We start from the raw sequence: 18,473 nt of genomic DNA, 5'->3' as shown, positions 1-18,473 counted from the left end.
TATAGGGGCCTTCTTCAAACCATTGTCAATGACAGGGATCCGAGATTCACTGTGTCATTTTAGAGATAACTTTTCAAGATCTTGAGATCTCAGCTCAACATCTTTTTAAGTTATCACCTGCAAACTGATGGTTAGACCGACGATTTAATGGGTTGTTAGAGGAGTACCTAAGACACTTTGTTTAAGCTAATAAGAAAAATTGGCCTTCAACAACTCATAGTTAGCTGTGTTTTAATTCCAACAAGTGTTCTTCCATAAACAAGAGTCCATTTGAAATGGTCACTAGATAATTACCAAAACTACCGCATACATCCCTTAAGCCATATCAAGGGAAGAGTCCGCAAGCTTTCAACCTTAGCAAAGAATAGAGAGAGAACATAGAAATTGCGTGAGCATACTTAAAAGAAGGCATCAAAGTGCATGAAAAAATAGGCAAATAAAGGTCGAAGGGTACAACAATTCAAAGTTGGTGATCTTGTTCTTATTAGATTAGTGCCCCAACAAACCAAGTTCCTAAAAAAACGGGATCGTAGGTTAGTGCATAAGTACGAAGGTCAAGTGAAAATCCTTTTCAAAGTGAGGAATGACTCTTACAAAATTGACTAGCCAAAATGGATGAAGGTGCATCCAGTGTTTCATATAAGCAACTTAAAGGCTTATTATGCAAACCCCTAGATACAAGTCGCACTAAATCAACCAGGGTTACCATTACCATGAAACCACTATCAAAACATCGAGTTAAAGAGATTTTAACTAACGAGATATCCCGAGTAGCACGAGCACCGCAACAAATATGTTTCGGTTGGCTTAAAATGAGCCAAATTGCTACTAGCCTACTAGGATGCCGTGCTGTACAAATTGATTTTTTTTCCATAGTCCGTTGTTTCACAAGATTTGATTACCTATATTTAATCAGACGGGAAATTCTTTATAACACGATACTAATAAATAGTACAAGGAGGTAACATACCAGATGCTGGTGGGGGCACTTTTAACAGTTCGGCGCACGGTAACACGACCAACACCGAAGGCACCGACCTTGCGGACAAGCTCATTGGACTGCTACAAAGAGGTGTGGCCAGCGAAAGCAGATTGTTGGATAGCAGAGGTTGCCATGGTGATGCCGGAGAGGGCTTTTGGCAAGAGTTGTTTTTGTTTGCGGATGGCTGCTGCGCTGAGTCCTACTTTGGCTTGGAGGAGAGAAGGGGTTATAATGGAACTGGAGAAGATGTTGTGGATCAGGAAATGTACATGTCAGCACCAGTCCATCGGTTGTTTGCATTGAATGTGGATTCCCATGTCAAAGCATTTTAAAGAATCCTAACATTGATCCATAGCTTTTGGACAAAAATGAAAATGGAATGGGCTAATTGCTTTTAATAAATTTAGATATAAAGAACAGAAGACTTGAATAGTCCATGGGTTCAGATACTCATTTTTAATATTCGCAATTATAAACAGATGGTAAAGAATACCAACAGGAGATGCATTTCAAGTTGCTAGATTCTAGCGGAAAGTCCGGGCAATGTCAGGTTTGACATAGTAGGAAAAAGAGGCAACAAGAAACAGTGAAAATGGAATCCACAACAGCGAAACACGTGGCCAAGTTCTTCCCCTCGAGAACCGATACTGAGAGCTATTATTTAACCTCAATGATTCGCCTGAAGCAGAATCTGCAATGTATTTAACAGCAAGACCGGACCCACACAGATAAGCAGAGTAAATAAAGCAGAAACCCCATTGCAACACATTTAGCCTCTCGTAGTCTGCTAAACTTTTCAACAACTCAACCAGGAGCACCAGCATAGCCATAACAGCTCCCACTGCCATCAAAAACCAATGACTACTGGGCATAACTACTAATGCATTGCTCCCCATTGCGAAGCCCTTGGCAATGAATTGATTGAAGACTTGGCTTAGTGTGAAAACAGTGAAAATCATGGTCTTTAGAGCATCGTTGTTCATATGGATTATAGCTTGTCCTATAAACTGCAAGAGCAGCAAATAAGAGGCATCTGATAGAACTCGGATCACTATGTTTCTCCACATGGTTTTGGTTAGTAGTGACTCAGTCCTCGCTGGAGGATTGTTCATTAGTTCCTGGCCTTGTTGTAACTCCATCACCATCATTAGGCCACCTAGGATACAAATAATGCAATTCACCCATATCATATGAATTCCTGTTATTGGGGATTCATCTAGAACTATTGTTGTGACAAGGGTTACCAGCAAGCCAGAAAGGCTAGCAGTCAGCTGGATTTGGATGAAAGTCTGAACATTCCCATAAGCACATCGACCGATCTTCAAGATGGGACTTAATGAACTTATAGATGAAATAACAATGTCAGAGTTCTCTCTGGCCATATTAGTGCTACAAGCACTCCCTGTGATTCCTACATCAGCTTCCTTCAGAGCTGGAGTATCACCTGTTGTCATCCCCCCAATGAACGCCACTACATGGCCTCCCTGTTTCAAACATTGTAAAATATGAATTTTGTCCTCAGGTTGGCAACTTCCTATCACGGCAACCTTGTCCATTTTTGCTGTAGTATCTTTTTTAACATCTTTCCCTTCAATTGCCTCACTATTTGAAGCTGGATCAAAGATTCCCAGTTCAGATGCCATCTTTTTCAGTGCTGGGAGCTCATCCTTTGACACCAACTTGCAGCTTACTCCTGCTTCTTTAAGAGCTTCCACCGCTGATTTGAACTCTTCCTGACTTGCAAATTGCGCAACATCTATGTTGCCATGCATTTGCTCAACATCTATGTTACCATCCATTTGCTCAATTGTCAAATCAAAGCAAATAACTGAAACAATGCCTACTGTGCCACAAGATGATAAATTCTGCAAATTAGCCTCCTCTTTTGACAACTTCTTCTTCCAGTGTAAAAAGGAAGCTGCAATCACAACTGACATTCCATGTTGTAATGAAGCTACTGTAGCAGTAAGAGCACTTGTCAATATTTGAACTTTACCTCTAGGCTTCAAGAAAATCATTTCAAGGATTTTTATCAGCTTGTGAGCTGAAACATCCCCCTTTAGCTCAGGAAGTATGTTACTCTTTTTGTCCTGCTTCCTGAATAGCAAGTTGATTAGCACTAATACAGAAATTAGTACAGAGGTAGAAAGTGCAACATTTTCCATATAAGCATTGGTCTTATCAATCTGAGCTTCTGTCAATGTCTTCTCATCGGGATCAGGCGTGACCAAGCTCAGTGCTCTACCCAACAATGTTTTAGCACCCACCGACGTAACACACATGCTACCTTCGCCATCAATGACTTCTGAGCCAGAGAAGAGAAATGGATCCTGACGATTGATTTTAGGATGCAATTTGTCATCCAACTCCAAACCATTTCCATTAACATAAAAACCATCAGCAGGAATTAGATCCCCCTTCTTCAAATGTAAGATGTCGCCAACCATAAGACTAGATTTTGTGATGGTTTGGCGTTGTCCACGTCTTTCAACTTGTACTTCCGATTTGCTCCACTTCTGCAACTTCCTCTGCCGCTTTCTTTTTCGGCGATAATTAGCCACTGAACGGAAAGTGACTAGCATAAGCACAGCAACAAGTATTGCAACCCCATCATGCCACCCATATTTGGCTTCTTGCTCCATCATCTCAACGGTAAAGGACAAGGCAGCGGAGACCAGGAGAAGAAAAATAGTAAGATTTTTGCAAGCTTTCAAGAAGCATAGAAGGAAGTCCTTTGCATGAACAATGTGCTTGGTAATGGTCCAGGCAGCTTGTTCCTCTTCAGAGCTGCGTCTAGTATATTCTTCCAAATAAAATTTAAGGCGCAATTCAACTGGTTCACCAACAAGAAATTTTTGCAGGGAGATCAAGTCTCTCTCTCTCACAATCCGAGCAATTTCTTCCGAAGTACAAACTTCATCATCAACTCCTTCATGTTGCCCCTCTTCTGCTTCAGGAATGTCAATTCTAATGTCTTCTTTAGAGCTAGCTGGCACAGAATTTGATGGTGATGAAGGCAACTTGAGATCAAGTCCATCTCCAAGGAGCTCCTCCTGCACTTCAGGATCACAAGGCAACTCTTGATGGGTTTTTCTGAGAGAAATGAAAATGCGAATTTGAACAGAAACCCAAAAGATTCGATGCCAATTCTTCCGAGAAGATTTTGTGGTGTTAATGTTGATTAAGCTGGCATAAAGAGTATTGCCCCCATACTTATTACAACCTTGATTGTTGCTTGTTGATGCCGACATGTCTTACACAGTTGAGCAGGAAAAGGAACCTTAAACACGAACCAAACGGAGAAGCAGATACGCTGAAGGCTAAGCTCTTGCTCAAATTTGTTTAACCAAATGCAGGTTTTGCTTTGCTGTAAAAAGAGAGTATCCAAAATTCAAGAAAATAGTTTCATTTGAGACATAATAGCCTTGATTTTTTCAATGTTGGGCATTTCCCAATAATTAAAATATGAATAGTAAATAAATACTTGAACTTTTTTGCAACTGAGGAACCAAAAAGGGCCAACAGCTCCGAAGTTAACATGCTTAACATGCTGTGGCTTTGTTGAGCCTTTATACAAGAGCTAGAGTTATGTAAAAACTATTTCAGCATTTAAATCTATAAAATTGCATATAAAACATAATACGTGAAAAATAATTTGTTATCATAATTGAGGTCAAAATCTGTCGTGGTTATTCAAGTTGTCGTTAGATATCCAACTTCACGACCACGAGTGGGGCAAAAGCGAATTACAAACGCATCATCTATAAAAATATCATTCAAAAAATGTTAAGATAAAGTCGATCTACGGACACAACAACAGTCGACACAATAGCAATGGCGTCAGGAATCCCCTCAGGCAGAGTATCATGCCATGAACAACACGACAGATTTTTTTTTCGTCAACAATCATCAATAAACAATTAAGAAATGTTTAACTAGTAAAAGAAATCATACACTTACAGGGAGATCTAAGACCTAATGATGCAGTGTCCGTCCCTGCAGAAAATCTTCATAACCATGGCTTTCCTTTCTGGGTATATTAGCACTATATTTATAAATAACAATGACTTTCCTGGAATTTAGCGTTACTCGTTTTGTTAGGAAGAGACGGCACTCTGTTAATTACAACAGTCCCTACCAACGCGTCCAAATCCGTACTAGAATATACAACCTGCTTCCTTTCTCTCTTTTTGTTGCACTTGTTGGCGACGGCTTTCCTTTTTCTCTCTCTTTCTTCCTCAATTTCCCTTCTGTCTCCCCGATTCAGTCACTTCTCTCCTCACATGTCTGTCCACCAAATCCCCTACGAATCTAAATATTCCACCCTCATATTCTTGAATGGACAACCTTTCCAAAAAAAAAAAAGAGTTTAAGGTATAGAAATTGGAAGTAGACTTTTCTCATTTCTCATTAAAAAAGAACGCGTTTTACATGGTCGGTTTCTTGCTTTGCCAAACACCAACGTAAACGATTACACAAATGATAATTGTGGGCATTGTCACCATAGGCCCTGAAATGGTAGAGCTTGGAACTCAAACATGATCTTTTACAGGGTTAGTTTCTTGCTTTGCCAAACACCAACGTTAATGATTACACAAATGATAATAATCTCGTCAACTGTCTGTCTGATTCTGTTTTTCATTTTTTATTTTTTGAAAATGTTTTTTTTTTATTATTATCTTTGAGGGACATTTGAACAATTATATTTGAGATTTTAAGTTAGGAAATTAAGAATGAAATCCATAAGAAATTTACTTCTCTTTCTTTAACTAAAATCCAATTATAGATCAAAAAGAAAAAAAAAATCTATTTTATAAAAAACATCTTTGTTGTTAAAAGAAAAACTATTTTCTAACAAAAATATCATGACACTTTCATAACTTTTTTATGTAATTCTTAATACTTTCAGTCACCAACACATGCCACCAAAAAAGATACATAAAAAAAAAAATGTAACATGCTTCCATGATGGATTGAATAAGAGCAAAAAAGGGAATAAAAAAATGATTATACAAATAGTATTAAAGACTAAATCCAAGAATCTAATCATTATCAGCACTAAGAATATATCTCTCGTACCATTGGGGAAAGGCCTTTTCTATCTTGACATCATCCTCCAGTATACGTCCCAGCATGATCGCAGTCAAAATTAGCCTCCCCGCATACGGGAAATCCCTATGTTGCATCAATATTGCCTCCACAGACGATGGCGTTTCCTTCAAACCGGATACTTCTGGGTTTTCTTGTCTTGGTGGCAGCACTCGATCAAATCCGTCTTCCATGGTTTCTGCATTCGGACCATAACACCTATTTGAAGCCTGGAAAAGCATAGTTCGATTAAGCTGTTGCAAGATTTCATCGTCACTCCACGCTTCGGTAACAGATGCTTGATAGAGTTTGCTCCAAGGATCCTGATCAGCAGCGTTCTTCCGGCACTCTTCTAAAAGGTTTCTATGGCTCTTGCAAAATGATGACCTAGTCCATGCAAATACATCAAAAGCCTGCAAAGCTCGCTCTTTGCTTCCGCTTTTGAGACACAGCTGAATGAGCTCCTCAGGATGAAGGAGCTGCTTTTCAACACGTTGCTTCGTGTCATCAGTGGGAAGAACTTCTATAATTTCTTCCTGCAGAAGATAACAAAAAGATAGGTGCATATACCAGTGCATATACCAGCGCACTTAGAGCACTATGGTTACATAATATAAAAGATGGAGTTATTAAACCGTGCATTAAATGATACAAGAAGAATACGAAGGATGGAATTTCCATCGTGCTTGCTTAAGTAGTTTAACATGATGATAAGAGGTATACAATATCCTCCTTTTACATGTACATGGCAGCATCTCCAGCTTATAAAGGCTTTAAGAAACAATTTAGACTTATCAATGACTGAAAAGTAGAAAAGTTTCATCCATGGACTGTATGTTCACAAGTAAGGATGAAAAGGGATTAGGTTACTCGGAGCCACTTGAGCTCAGCTCAAGCTTAACTCATTGACTGTTGAGAACTAACAGAGCTCAAGCTCTAGTAGCTCAAGTAACAAGTAGTACCGAATTCAAGTGTTTTAATACTTAGCTCAAACAGCTTGTGAGCCCAATTCAGTTTGCGAATTTTTTTAATAATGTAATATATACATCTAAAATTATTAAGCAAATTTCTATCTCGAACTTGAGCTTTTCATTATCTCAATTCAGCTAAGCTTAGTTGCATCCCTGTTGAGGAGGTATATAACAAGCTAATATGAATCAATAAAGGTTATGGCATGATATAAGCAAGCAATAATAAGAAACATGGTCACTTTAAAGATAAACACAGGGAAAAAGATTCTCCTTGAATGCAACAAACCTGCAATCTCAAAATCTTTAAATCAGCTTCTATTTCTTTCACTTTTGTCTAAGAGTCAGCATCCTTACCTGATCATTAAAAGATAAAGAATCAAAAAGGATAAAAGGGAAATCAAAGAGAGATTTTATAAGCCTAATAGTAAGTGCTTGTTAAAAATATATTTTTTAACTTCTGAAAAATGGAAAATAATAGAAGAAGCAAAGATAGAGCAAGAATAACTATCTACAAATGATAGCAGTACTTCAGGTAATCCTTCCATGACCTTTTCCTCAATTTCAATTTTCATCAATATATTTTTTCAAGATTTCTCTACTAAATCAGTATTTTACGTCAAAAAAGATGAAACTTTCCCATAAAACAGAAAATAAATTCAATGGAAAATATGAACCAGAATGCAGTCAAGAAATAAATGACAAATGGGAAAAGAGATCACCAGCAAAGGCAGCTATCTTGGAGGGGTTCAAAAGTCATCTCCAGTAAGTCAATGTCCGTACAGAATTTGCCAGAATGCAATCAAGAAATAAATGACAAATGAGACGATAGATCAGCAGCAAAGGCAGCTATCTTGGAGAGGTTCAAAAGTCATCTCCTGTCAGTCAATGTTGGTACAGGATTTGCATGGTCAGAATTAATTTCATCTTGAGAAAGAGCCAATACATGAAGAGTTCTGAAGCTGCTGAAAATTGATGAAGAAACATTTCACGAAACCATAGAAGATCCCGACAATGATTTAAGAAAATAGATAACTCTTGCTGGAATTCCTCCCCAAGCTTTAGTAGCTTAGAGAATTGCTTATTTTCACATAGCTGTTTGAACACAAAGCATAACCGATAATCTAAAGTTATTGCAGAAAAGCAATGATGCAAAGATAGAGGGAGAAAGCAGAGAATAGAGGGAAAATCAGGCCGAAAAGGATGAAGGAAAAGAGGAATTTAAGAAAACTTTTGAAAAAGAAGGGAGAGGAAGATAGAAAACCAAGACTCAAATTTTACTTCAGATATCTCAATAATTAAAAGCTACTAGAAACAAAAATAACATAGGTACTTATAGACCATATCCTAAACCCTAACCCAAATTTGAAATACTAAATACATGCCAAATACCCTAATAACTCTCTCAATACTAAAAAAACACTTGAACACACAAAAATACACAACATTGAACATGTTTGCAAATTCTTGCAGGACAAAAATCAAAATATCATTTCTTTGTTCCATTGACATGCCAACTTGAAGCAAGCACCGCTTCGGAAAGTGTAGGGAGATTTGCCAAAAGTTGCAAATACTGATGAACAATGACAGAACATGCTATTTCCTACCTAAGAGGGGCAAAAGCATAGCAGATGTTCAAGAAATCAATGAACCTAAACAAGAAAAGTGTGACAAGGCAAACAATCATATGCATACCATAAGATTTCTGAGCAATCCTTAATCATTGAGATCACAACATATGTCCCACATGGTCTGGTAGCCTCCATGTCGTTTTGCTGTCAAGAGCAAGCTTGAAGATAGTTTTCTAAGGATTTCTTCTCTGTCCTCTTCTGTGCCATCAGTTATGTCCTGCAAGGATAAACAATTCAATGATGTATAGACAAGGACAACATGGAATAAAAGAAGACAATACTGTGCCTGATGCCCAGCTTCTACAAAACCTTTAACTTGTAGATAAAGGAATCAAGAACTGCATCCCTTCTACTCCAATACTCCTTTAGAAGATCTTTGTGTTCTCCTCGCTCCATTTTAGCAGTTATAGCACCACTAGATGCCCCAAGTAGAACTTCAGTCAATGCTTCTAGATGAGAATATAGTTCTGATTTTGCTGGCATATCAAGTTCAGATGTTTCCCTTAACAGCTGAAGCATGAAAGAAGCAATGCTCCACAGCCCATTACGCAGTACCAGTTGACAATACCAAGGAGTTAAGCCCTCCAGTGGTGGAAACCAGAGGTGATACTCATTTTTGTAGTCCATGGCAACTCTAAATATAGTAACACATGCATTTGAGAGTTCGCAAGCTCTACATATCTGAAATCCAACTGGTTGCTCCAAGCTGATTATATATTCTAGATGTCTTTCTAAGCAATAAAATATCTGTTCAAGATCAGAGACCTTGCTATAGAAAACTTCAGCGTTATCTCTGTCCATCAAAAGGACAGTATTTCACCAGGCCCTCTCCCCAACTAACTAAATAAGATCCCTAAGAGCACTGGGAACTTGATTCTCAAAACTTGAATGTGAGGAGCCAAGTCCAGTTGAACAGTTTTGGCTAATCACATTCTGTGGTTCCCTGAGTCGAATAATTGCAGAGAGCTTTTCACCATGTTCTAAGATGGTTTGCAAAGAATGTCCTGCCAAGAAAGCAATAAGTTAGGATGATTTCTCTCTTGTTGCCTGTTCTTTTATCATAAGGCAAGACAGCCATTAAATAAATTATTTCACTTTACCAATGAGACAATTTCCATAGATTTGTACTAAATGCAAAGGAAGGAGAAGAAATTGCAGTCAGATATAGCATCAAGAATAATAACCTGCTGACATGGTTCACTTCAGAGAATGCCTGGCAATGAAAACAGTATATATTGCAGCCCAAAGAAAGAATCTAAGATGCTACTCAAATATCAAAATATCACCACCGGGAAAAGCTAAGAATCTAAATTGCTGCTCAAAATTCAAAATGTGACCCCTACACACTAATAACAACTGAAAATGAAGTCACCTCTGCAACTTTTTTACATATTGCAACCAAGAAATGCCCAGCTAAGTCTGCAATGTTATAAGTCAACATATGTGCTAAATAACAGTTCAGAGACCAAACAAAGAGCAGATTACTAGTCAGAGTTTATATGCAGTGTACCAAGAAACACGATGGAGACTACATAGTTTTGTGTGCAATTAAACTCAAAAGGAAAAAATGAAAAAGAATAAGAAAAAAAAAGTGAATCAAGAATAAAATGCAGCAGTAAAAGCAATGAAACAAGTGGCAGATCATACTCTGTCCAGAACATAACTCTTCATGGCACTTGGATAAAGCAAGAAACTGGAGAAATTTTGTATGCTTCTGCAGCTTATCCATGAGTTGAGCTGATATAATACCCATAGCAACAATTTCAGCTCCTCTAGTAGTTGTCAAGTGTTTAGCTGAGGTGTCAGGAATTGATTTGCTTGTCCGTACAAAAGTTTCTCCATCCCTTTTGAATGCCCCAGAACTCTTAAGCTTTTCTAGTGCTCCATCAACCTTCCCAGATATTAGAAACTCATGGAAAATTTGACCTAGTAAAGCTTCTGATTCTCCATCTTGGGCAGTTTGTCATGTAATCCCAGTCATACCACTCAGTCTATCACCAGCATCCCATGCATCTGAACTAGCCCTTCTAGGAGCAATACTGCCTGCAAACATAAGATTCCTTTTCTCTTCTTGGGTAGATCCTTCATTTAAGCCCCCCTTGCATGACAAGTTTCACTCAGGGGGTTCGCACCATCTTCCCCATCATCATTAGATGGAAGAACAGAAACATCTAGAACTTTTCCAGCATCATAAGGCAAGTCAAATTGATAGAGCCTAGTAGAATTTCTATAATAATGGGAGACTGTCACAGTTCCTTAACCAGAAAGTATGATTGCTGATCCTGAGGGCTTGCGCCCTACTCGAAGTCTCATGGAGAATAAGAAGTCCTCGTCTTCTGCCAATGCTTTTGGAATTATCACTTGGATTGGAGCCTTTTTGTCTAAAATCCTTTCATGTACATCAGAGGATAAGCTCACCTCCGACATGTATTGCACAGTCAAAAGAGAATATTGGGTGTAACTTGAGATGCTAACCCGGTCCTTGCAGAAGGTGGCAACAAGAACAGTAGTCACTTTACCATGATCATCCAACTGCAGGTCCAGAGGCCAGATTCTTTTCTGTCCAGCCAGATCCTTCTTAATACCCAAATCTCCGTCGTTACCAACTATTTCCTGAGACCAAAGGTTCGATAACTTTAAATCAGGAAAGAGTTTGATGTTAAAACATTGTATTTCATGATCAGTCAGTAGAAAAAATTGGCAGTTGGAGTCTGAAACAGAGAAGTATGGAAGACGCCATATCATTGACCTTGGATATCCCTTGCTCCCAACAAGTTGACCAATGCCAGAGCCTTGGGATGATAAATTTTGTATGTTCTGATTTACTTTATTATGTTGAATGCCACTGGGGCTGCAGCAAATTTGCCAAAGCTTGCCGCTGGAACAACATGCAAAGGCAACACATGCATTTTGGGTACCAGGAACTGCAGAAGCAATCAAAGAGTTGAAAGAACTTGAACCAGTAAAACTCATTCCATGCCTGGTACATTGTTGCTGCCCGTTTGAAGTGCTGTTTCTGTCAATAGGTGAAGTCACCAATGATTCATCAGAAGATGCAAAACTGATAACAGCAACATTTCCCACATCAGTAAAGATGTCAGACCATAGTGATGTCCCACATCAGCTTGAGTTTTTTGGTCACACAAAACAATACCAACAGAGTAGTGATGCTTTGTAACTCTGTTACTTTTGAGGTGCTATCCCACTTGACAACAGAAAGCAACCAACCAAGTATTAGGGTGATACGAATTTCTCCCAATATCAGCATTTTCTAGAACATCAAAAGGAATTTCAAGAGTAATACATTTCTTTGAAGCTACGAATGCCAAATAACTCCAGATAAAAATTTTGTTCCCACATATAATCCAAGATAGTCATGTTCCCTTATCCATTACGCCCAATATACAAACATCAGCTGGCAAAGATTATACAGAAGCATCAAATTAGCTTTTTCAAAGGAATTGCATAGATATGGAAATAGTTAATCATAGGAGCCAGCAGTACTGACCAGAAACACACCTCTGCAGAAAACTGGTCTGTTCATCATGAACAATTTGTGGAAACTCTCCAACAAACACTGGCTTAATTGAATCTATTTCATCCCCTTTGTCATTCCTGTTTGCTGGTGGAATTCTGGGTACAATAGGACACAAAAGATTAAATATATTATTAACCAAGACTTTAAGCTACACATAGACACAGAGAGAAAGTTAATTTGTAAACTCAAGATCTATAAAAACATTACAAGGAAAAATATCTTGATGCAGGAGCAATAACTACGGAATAGAGCTCTTTTTTCAGATTTCTGATTTTTTATTTTTTAGGAAGTAAGGTATTTTGGTATAGGTTAATTGGGGTTTTTACCTGTTAACTTGGAAGTGAACCACTGGTACTATATAAATAGGGTTTTATATTTATTTTCAAGGAGGTTACTTTGGCTGAATGACAGGTTAGAGTTTGGGATTCTTTCTCTTTAAGTTTGGATATAGTTCTACAATTAACCCTTATAGGTTATACATTATTCCTCTCTAATCTCCTATGCATCTAGCCACATATTTTTTTTCCTCTATTCTTTTTGTTAGTTTCAACGATAACCCCTTATCAGACCTACACCAAGGCATAAATTATAGCATAGGTTGAGATGTAAGCCATCCTGCAATCCAGGTAAAGCATGCTTAACCAAACACATCAAAGCTGGTACTATTATTTGATGAGACCTACACATAAATTCCTTGAAAAATTTTCAACAAAATACAAGGAAGCAAGGCCAATCACTATTCATTTTTTTTGAAGTCTCAAAATTTCTAAGACTAAAAATCATGATTGCAATTTTCATGCCATGCCTGTTAGGCAAAAAGCCTCTATCAAATCAAGTCAGCGGAAGTATAATCAAACAATTAATCAATCACACAAAAGATAATAATTTGACGTGATTCGGTCCAATCGACCTATGTCCATGAATGAAAAACAAGATCCACTAGTTATAGAGAACAACAAATATGCAATCCATGTCAAGCACTCACAATTAATATTCATAGACCCTCTCAATCTCCTCTAGTCCTATGAAGTATTCTACCCATGTGCGCCCATGCGTCATACCTATGTGGACTATCTCAATCTCCTCTAGTTCACTTACAAACATACACCATACCTATGTGGACCCTCTCAGTCTCTTTTAGTCCACTCACAAGCATTCAAACATACACACCTATAAAACATAAATCTCTAGTGGTCTTATGAGGTTACTTTCCCATAAAACCCTACAACTCTCTTACATCTTTTTCTCATACCTAACCCAATAGAGACTATCTATTTATAAGCATACAAATTTACCTATTAAGAATCCCTTTCCTCTTAGAATTCTTCTTCTGCAAGTCAAACTTGCCTATTAAGAATCCCCTTTCTCTTTGAATTCTTCTTTTACAAGTCTTCTTGTTCATCAAGCAATATCTAGCCAATTCCAGACAAATCTCTTAAAGGATTTGAGTTATTATTCCCAACAATGCCCACATCCATCAGACATCACCAGGCACAAGAAAGAATAGCCTCAACAGTTAAACTAATCCTGGCCTTCACTTCTTAAAAATGTCCAGCATCAGATTCTTCATTTCTTAAAACTCAACAATTCACTTATCTTCTTGATTGCACATTCCCACATTTCTTCAGTTAATTCAAGGATCCTAATTTCAGAATATTACTTATACAAGCAACCATTTCTGAAACGAAATGCTAAGACTTGTGCACAAAATTATGATCCAACGGTAAAATTCAATTCCAAACGCCTCAAAATCATAAGATTCTTGCTCAATCAAAAAGCAAAACATGAAAAGTCGAGTAGTACCTAGCGAGAACAGACAAACGAGGAGCCCAAGGAGGGGAGTGCCGGTGCTAGGACGACCGGGAATCGAACGATGGTTTACGGTTCTCAGTAAGTGGAGTTGGTAGAGAATCCGGTGCCATTAGAATTTGACCTACATTTCTCTCCTTTCGCGAGTTTAATTTTGCTTCTCTTCAACCCTGGAGATAACATTTTCCTTTTTCTCTTCCACTGTTTAATTTTTGCTCTTATTTTGTTAATATTAAACGAGAGGTTTAGGATTTATGATTTTGTTTTTTTTTTTAAATGGAGTGAGGTTTTTGAAAGCGTCGGAACGGGTGGGAGAAATTTGAATGGCTGTTGGGTCATCAGAGGGAGAGGTGATCGCATGAGGTCTAGTTCATGGTTTTCTAATTAACAGATTTGATTTAAACCGTTCGATTGGAAATATATGAAAAAGGTCAAATTCTTCCTACCACCCTCTATTCTAACAAAATTTAAAATTTAATCTTTTGATCATAAAAGTATAATACTTATATTATTTTTTTTTAATAATCATAATCCGATTATTAATTTTATTAAATTTTTATCATTAAACATACTAATGTAAGCATTTGTGTTGAAATGACTGTTGACTTTGGTTACATGATACTTTGATTGGTTAATATTGTATGTGATGATGACGTAAATTAAATTACACGCTGCATGGTATAACTTTTTAATCCAGGTCAGACTTTAAAACTTGAGTTTCTTGAAATATTTGACAGACAATAGAGAGCGCTGTGCATTTCCCAAAGGGAATGAATGCCTGAGACTGAATTTCTTCAATAAAGAACCGACTTATCACCATTTCCTTGATATGAACATAAATGGTACCCTGCTTCATAGAACAAGACGTGTGATACAACTATAAAATCAACAGATAACAAAAATATATATAGAAAAGGCTTGTATATGTAAAAGAGTTCTTGAATAAAGAACTATCAACAACAGCTTGACAGATTTAAAGACAAGAAGTTTAGTTTTTCCCTATTTTCCGCTCCCTAAACAAGAAGAAAAACTGCATAGACGTGCATAAAAGCATATTTCGCATCATGGTTCCAGCTTCAAGGAAACAACTCGCGACTGTCTGTTGCGCTTTGCCACCTTGACAAAGACTACTGAAAGGCAAGAAGGAGCCCACCATGGCCTGCGAACTTTTTGCGCTCCTTTTAGGCAAGCCACTGAAGAATATATTTTAAATTCATCAATGACTAAGAAGCATATCTACTTCTAAGAATGACTTCCTCTTGTTTAAGCAGACAACAAAAGGAGAACAGCTCCATGCTGTTGAAGAATGCATGCAAGACAAATTTTTTCTTGAATAGCAATCGGTTATCATTAAACCATTCGAACGATACAGCACTCTATAGTGTAGCCAGCCTCTCATGTAAACAGGCATCAACAAATCTAAACCAATCACTTTCAGAATTCCTGTTTTACCAACTAATAAGCAAAAGGCAGTGCTCCGACATAACTTGGGTACCAGAGGTAAATGATGCATATAATGTTATGCCTGGATGCTAGACAAATAATGCATGTGGCAGGGAAAATTTACCATATTTTAAAATACAGTGGAATTGAAGAATTATCACTCACAGAAATGTGTCTCTTACCACAAGAACAGCCAGAATAATTAAGCAAACTTGAAGATTGAAGTACTTTCAAATTTTTTGAGAGGCAAAAGCTATATATATACCTTTTATTCGCCTGAGTTCCTTGCATAGTGTGATGAAGTCGCCCCACTTCATATGGCATCGCCTTATAAACCGAAGAATCTGTTCAGTTGTGAACATAGACATGCCTTCCAAGTATTCCCCATTGACACCATTTTCTTTGAAAATCTGGCGGTAGCTACCAAGATTTATCTCTTCTAACCACATACCAACATCCTGCCAGAATGAAAGGATCACAGTGCAAAACCATGTTATTGAATCAAATGTCCATTCCAGAAACTTTTCATGTTAAACATCAAAAGGAGAACATATTACAAAATCTTCAACAATGGCGAACTGTTGGTTTAGATAACATCATAATTTGAAAGCACCTTTTGCAGCATTTTTCACTAGAAATGGCTCAATTTAAGCACATTTTACCTTGTTACTCAATTTTCTTAGTTTCTTTTAGAGATCAGTTGTTACTCAGAATGGTTAATCAGATATCACTATCATTTTCAATGATCTGAAAGGAATGGTAATGATGATGAAGAGAAAGGTTATGTGCATTATTATTTTCTCCATGTCTATCCTTCAAAGTTACAAAACAACAAAGTGCATTTGTTGCTATGTTGGTTCATCAAAAACATATAGTTGTGGAATGCCTCATCATTTGACAAGCACATACAAGTCCTCCAAGGGGGATGAAGATATATAAATACATAGCCAATCCACCTTTCAAAAAGTTAATTATAGCATTGTAAGCAGGTCAGAAGTATGTCTCGTAACTTGAAAATAAACAGCTCATCTTCAACAATGAATACCCATCTGATGCACCTGCTTGTATTTCCTGTCGTCATCCCAAAAGAAGTCTTCCTGCAATGGGGAGTAATAAAAAGGCAATTCCAAGTTCCCAACCTCACACAAAATTCTGCAGCCAGGAAATTCTTTTCCTTTTTTGTTCTTTCTTTCTTTATTTGCTTCTCTACACTTGTTTAATTGACAACTTGTATGAAATTAGGGGTACTTGTCAATTGGGAACATGATAAGCATGTACGAGTATCTTTATCAGAAGTGTCAATACAACAGATGCCCAATTAATGAGAAATTTGTTATACAATTTCAGCAGGTACCTAGACCTTAGAAACTGTATTTACTTTGTAGTTATGCTTCGACAGCCACAGATCTATGAAATTTCATGTTATCCATTCAAACAGCCTCACTATTACCTTCATGAACAACTTTCAATAAGAACGCTCATCACGACAAATGCAAGTTTTGACATAGAACAAAAAAAAAATGTAGAGAAGATCCCGCTACATTACAGATGTAAAACCACAATACAACAACAAAAACAAACTAAGCCTTATATCTCATAACTCTAGGGAGACGTAGAACCACGATCTACGAATAAAAAAGATACACTGTAGAACAAGTAGAATAACCACAAAGCCACAAAACAATATCAACTAGTCTAAGTCTAACCCCATAAGGCCATAACTAAACTAATCATTCCAACCATCCCAACAGAAAGAGATGAAAAATGACAACCTTGAACAAACATTTTAGGATGAAATGTTACCAGCCCATAAATAAACAACAGGGTAGACTCAAAATCCCTAAATCAGAGACAACTGAAAATGGGTTCACCAAAATACAAATATTCTCTATACCTGGAGATAGAGTAAGAGAGAGATTGGAACCACATGGATCAAAACCATAGAGAAACACTAAATTTTTATATACCAAAATGATAACAAAGAAACCAAAACAAAAACGTTCCTTAGTCAAGGCCTAATTTTGATCTTGAGGAAAGGAAAATAAAAATTGATCAACTTTTTGGACAATTCAATTCACTTTTACAGTTTCCAACAATCACAACAAGAAACCAAAATATTACAATAATTACAATTTTAGACAACCAGCAAACACCCTTTTTTTTTTCTTAAATACTAAATTTTGTTAACAATTTAATCAAAATTGAGTGAAGAAATGTCACCATCAAAACTTCTAACTGAAAAAAATTACAATATAATTAGCAAAATTACCCATTTAAGTAGCAGTGCTAAAATTTCAGACAAAGAAAAACTCAAGATCTAAACTTTACCAGGAACGAAGATCCAAATAAAATCAAAACTCAAAAATATATATACATACAAAAAAAAAAGAGAGAAAGAAATACCTCAACAGTCCAAATGAAGAAATCGAGTGGCTCAGGCGGGTGTTCTGTGCTCATCTCTTCTATAATTTCAACCAAATTCACGTACTATATTTACCACCAATTTCCCATCAAAATTTACCGCTACCTAAAACAAAAATCAAATTAAAACCCAAAAACAAAAAAAAAAATGTCCCTTAGATTCCCAGGAAATCAAAAAAACAAAAGGAAAACTGGAGGACAACAGGTTTTGAGGTTAGAGTGACAGTTGTTGAGATCTCAATCCTTCTTCTCCTTTTTTTTCCTTTTCTCTTTCCCTTTTTTTTTTCTTTTTTTTTTCTCGGGAAGCAAACAGCCAAACACTAGAACCGGAGAGAGAAAAATAAAAACAAAAAAAAAGGATAGAAAGAAAAGAGTACCGTGTGAGAAAAAGAAAGACAGAATGAGAATTTTTAGGGTTGAATTTTTTTCGTGAGTTTTACGATACGGTGGGATAAATATTAATAAAAAATTTTAAATATATATATATATTTTTTGAATAATTAAAATTAATAAAAAAATTTAATAATTATTATTTGGATAAAAAATAAAAAAATTTATTATAATAATTTTTTATGTAATTTTTAGAGTATTCT

At 36.8% G+C, this 18,473-nt stretch overlaps 2 protein-coding genes and 1 pseudogene across 6 annotated transcripts; all 3 read right to left on the bottom strand.

Annotated features, from left to right (window-relative positions):
• Positions 1-794: 794 nt before the first annotated feature.
• LOC111314515 (calcium-transporting ATPase 12, plasma membrane-type-like) lies at positions 795-5,231 on the bottom strand. The gene is made up of 2 exons (XM_022915943.2): positions 4,943-5,231; positions 795-4,349 (listed from the first exon to the last, which is right to left on the bottom strand). The coding sequence occupies exon 2, from the start codon at positions 4,231-4,233 to the stop codon at positions 1,507-1,509; it is 2,727 nt and encodes a 908-aa protein (XP_022771678.2). The 5' UTR covers positions 4,234-4,349; positions 4,943-5,231; the 3' UTR covers positions 795-1,506.
• Positions 5,232-5,848: 617 nt separating this feature from the next.
• Positions 5,849-14,214, bottom strand: LOC111314517 (nuclear pore complex protein NUP133-like; annotated as a pseudogene). The gene is made up of 7 exons (XR_016332873.1): positions 14,011-14,214; positions 12,178-12,302; positions 10,317-12,084; positions 8,697-9,673; positions 7,879-8,162; positions 7,328-7,398; positions 5,849-6,606 (listed from the first exon to the last, which is right to left on the bottom strand). The product of XR_016332873.1 is annotated as a nuclear pore complex protein NUP133-like (transcript).
• A 682-nt stretch (positions 14,215-14,896) lies between these two features.
• Positions 14,897-18,304, bottom strand: LOC111314516 (uncharacterized). Of its 4 annotated transcripts, none has more exons than XM_089753244.1 (4): positions 18,258-18,304; positions 17,863-17,986; positions 15,725-15,917; positions 14,897-15,209 (listed from the first exon to the last, which is right to left on the bottom strand). In XM_089753244.1, the coding sequence occupies exons 2-4, from the start codon at positions 17,914-17,916 to the stop codon at positions 15,079-15,081; spliced, it is 378 nt and encodes a 125-aa protein (XP_089609370.1). In that variant the 5' UTR covers positions 17,917-17,986; positions 18,258-18,304; the 3' UTR covers positions 14,897-15,078. The 4 variants fall into 4 exon arrangements, with proteins under 4 accessions (XP_089609370.1, XP_089609369.1, XP_089609371.1 ...); XM_089753243.1 differs by having other exon boundaries at positions 18,084-18,260; XM_089753245.1 differs by lacking the exon at positions 18,258-18,304 and adding an exon at positions 16,470-16,556 and having other exon boundaries at positions 17,863-18,245.
• Positions 18,305-18,473: the final 169 nt, after the last annotated feature.

Source organism: Durio zibethinus, chromosome 23 (assembly GCF_047325235.1).
Source record: "Durio zibethinus cultivar Kanyao isolate XHJ-2024 chromosome 23, ASM4732523v1, whole genome shotgun sequence".
Taxonomy (NCBI): Eukaryota; Viridiplantae; Streptophyta; class Magnoliopsida; order Malvales; family Malvaceae; genus Durio; species Durio zibethinus.
This window is presented reverse-complemented; position numbering and strand designations above follow the sequence as displayed.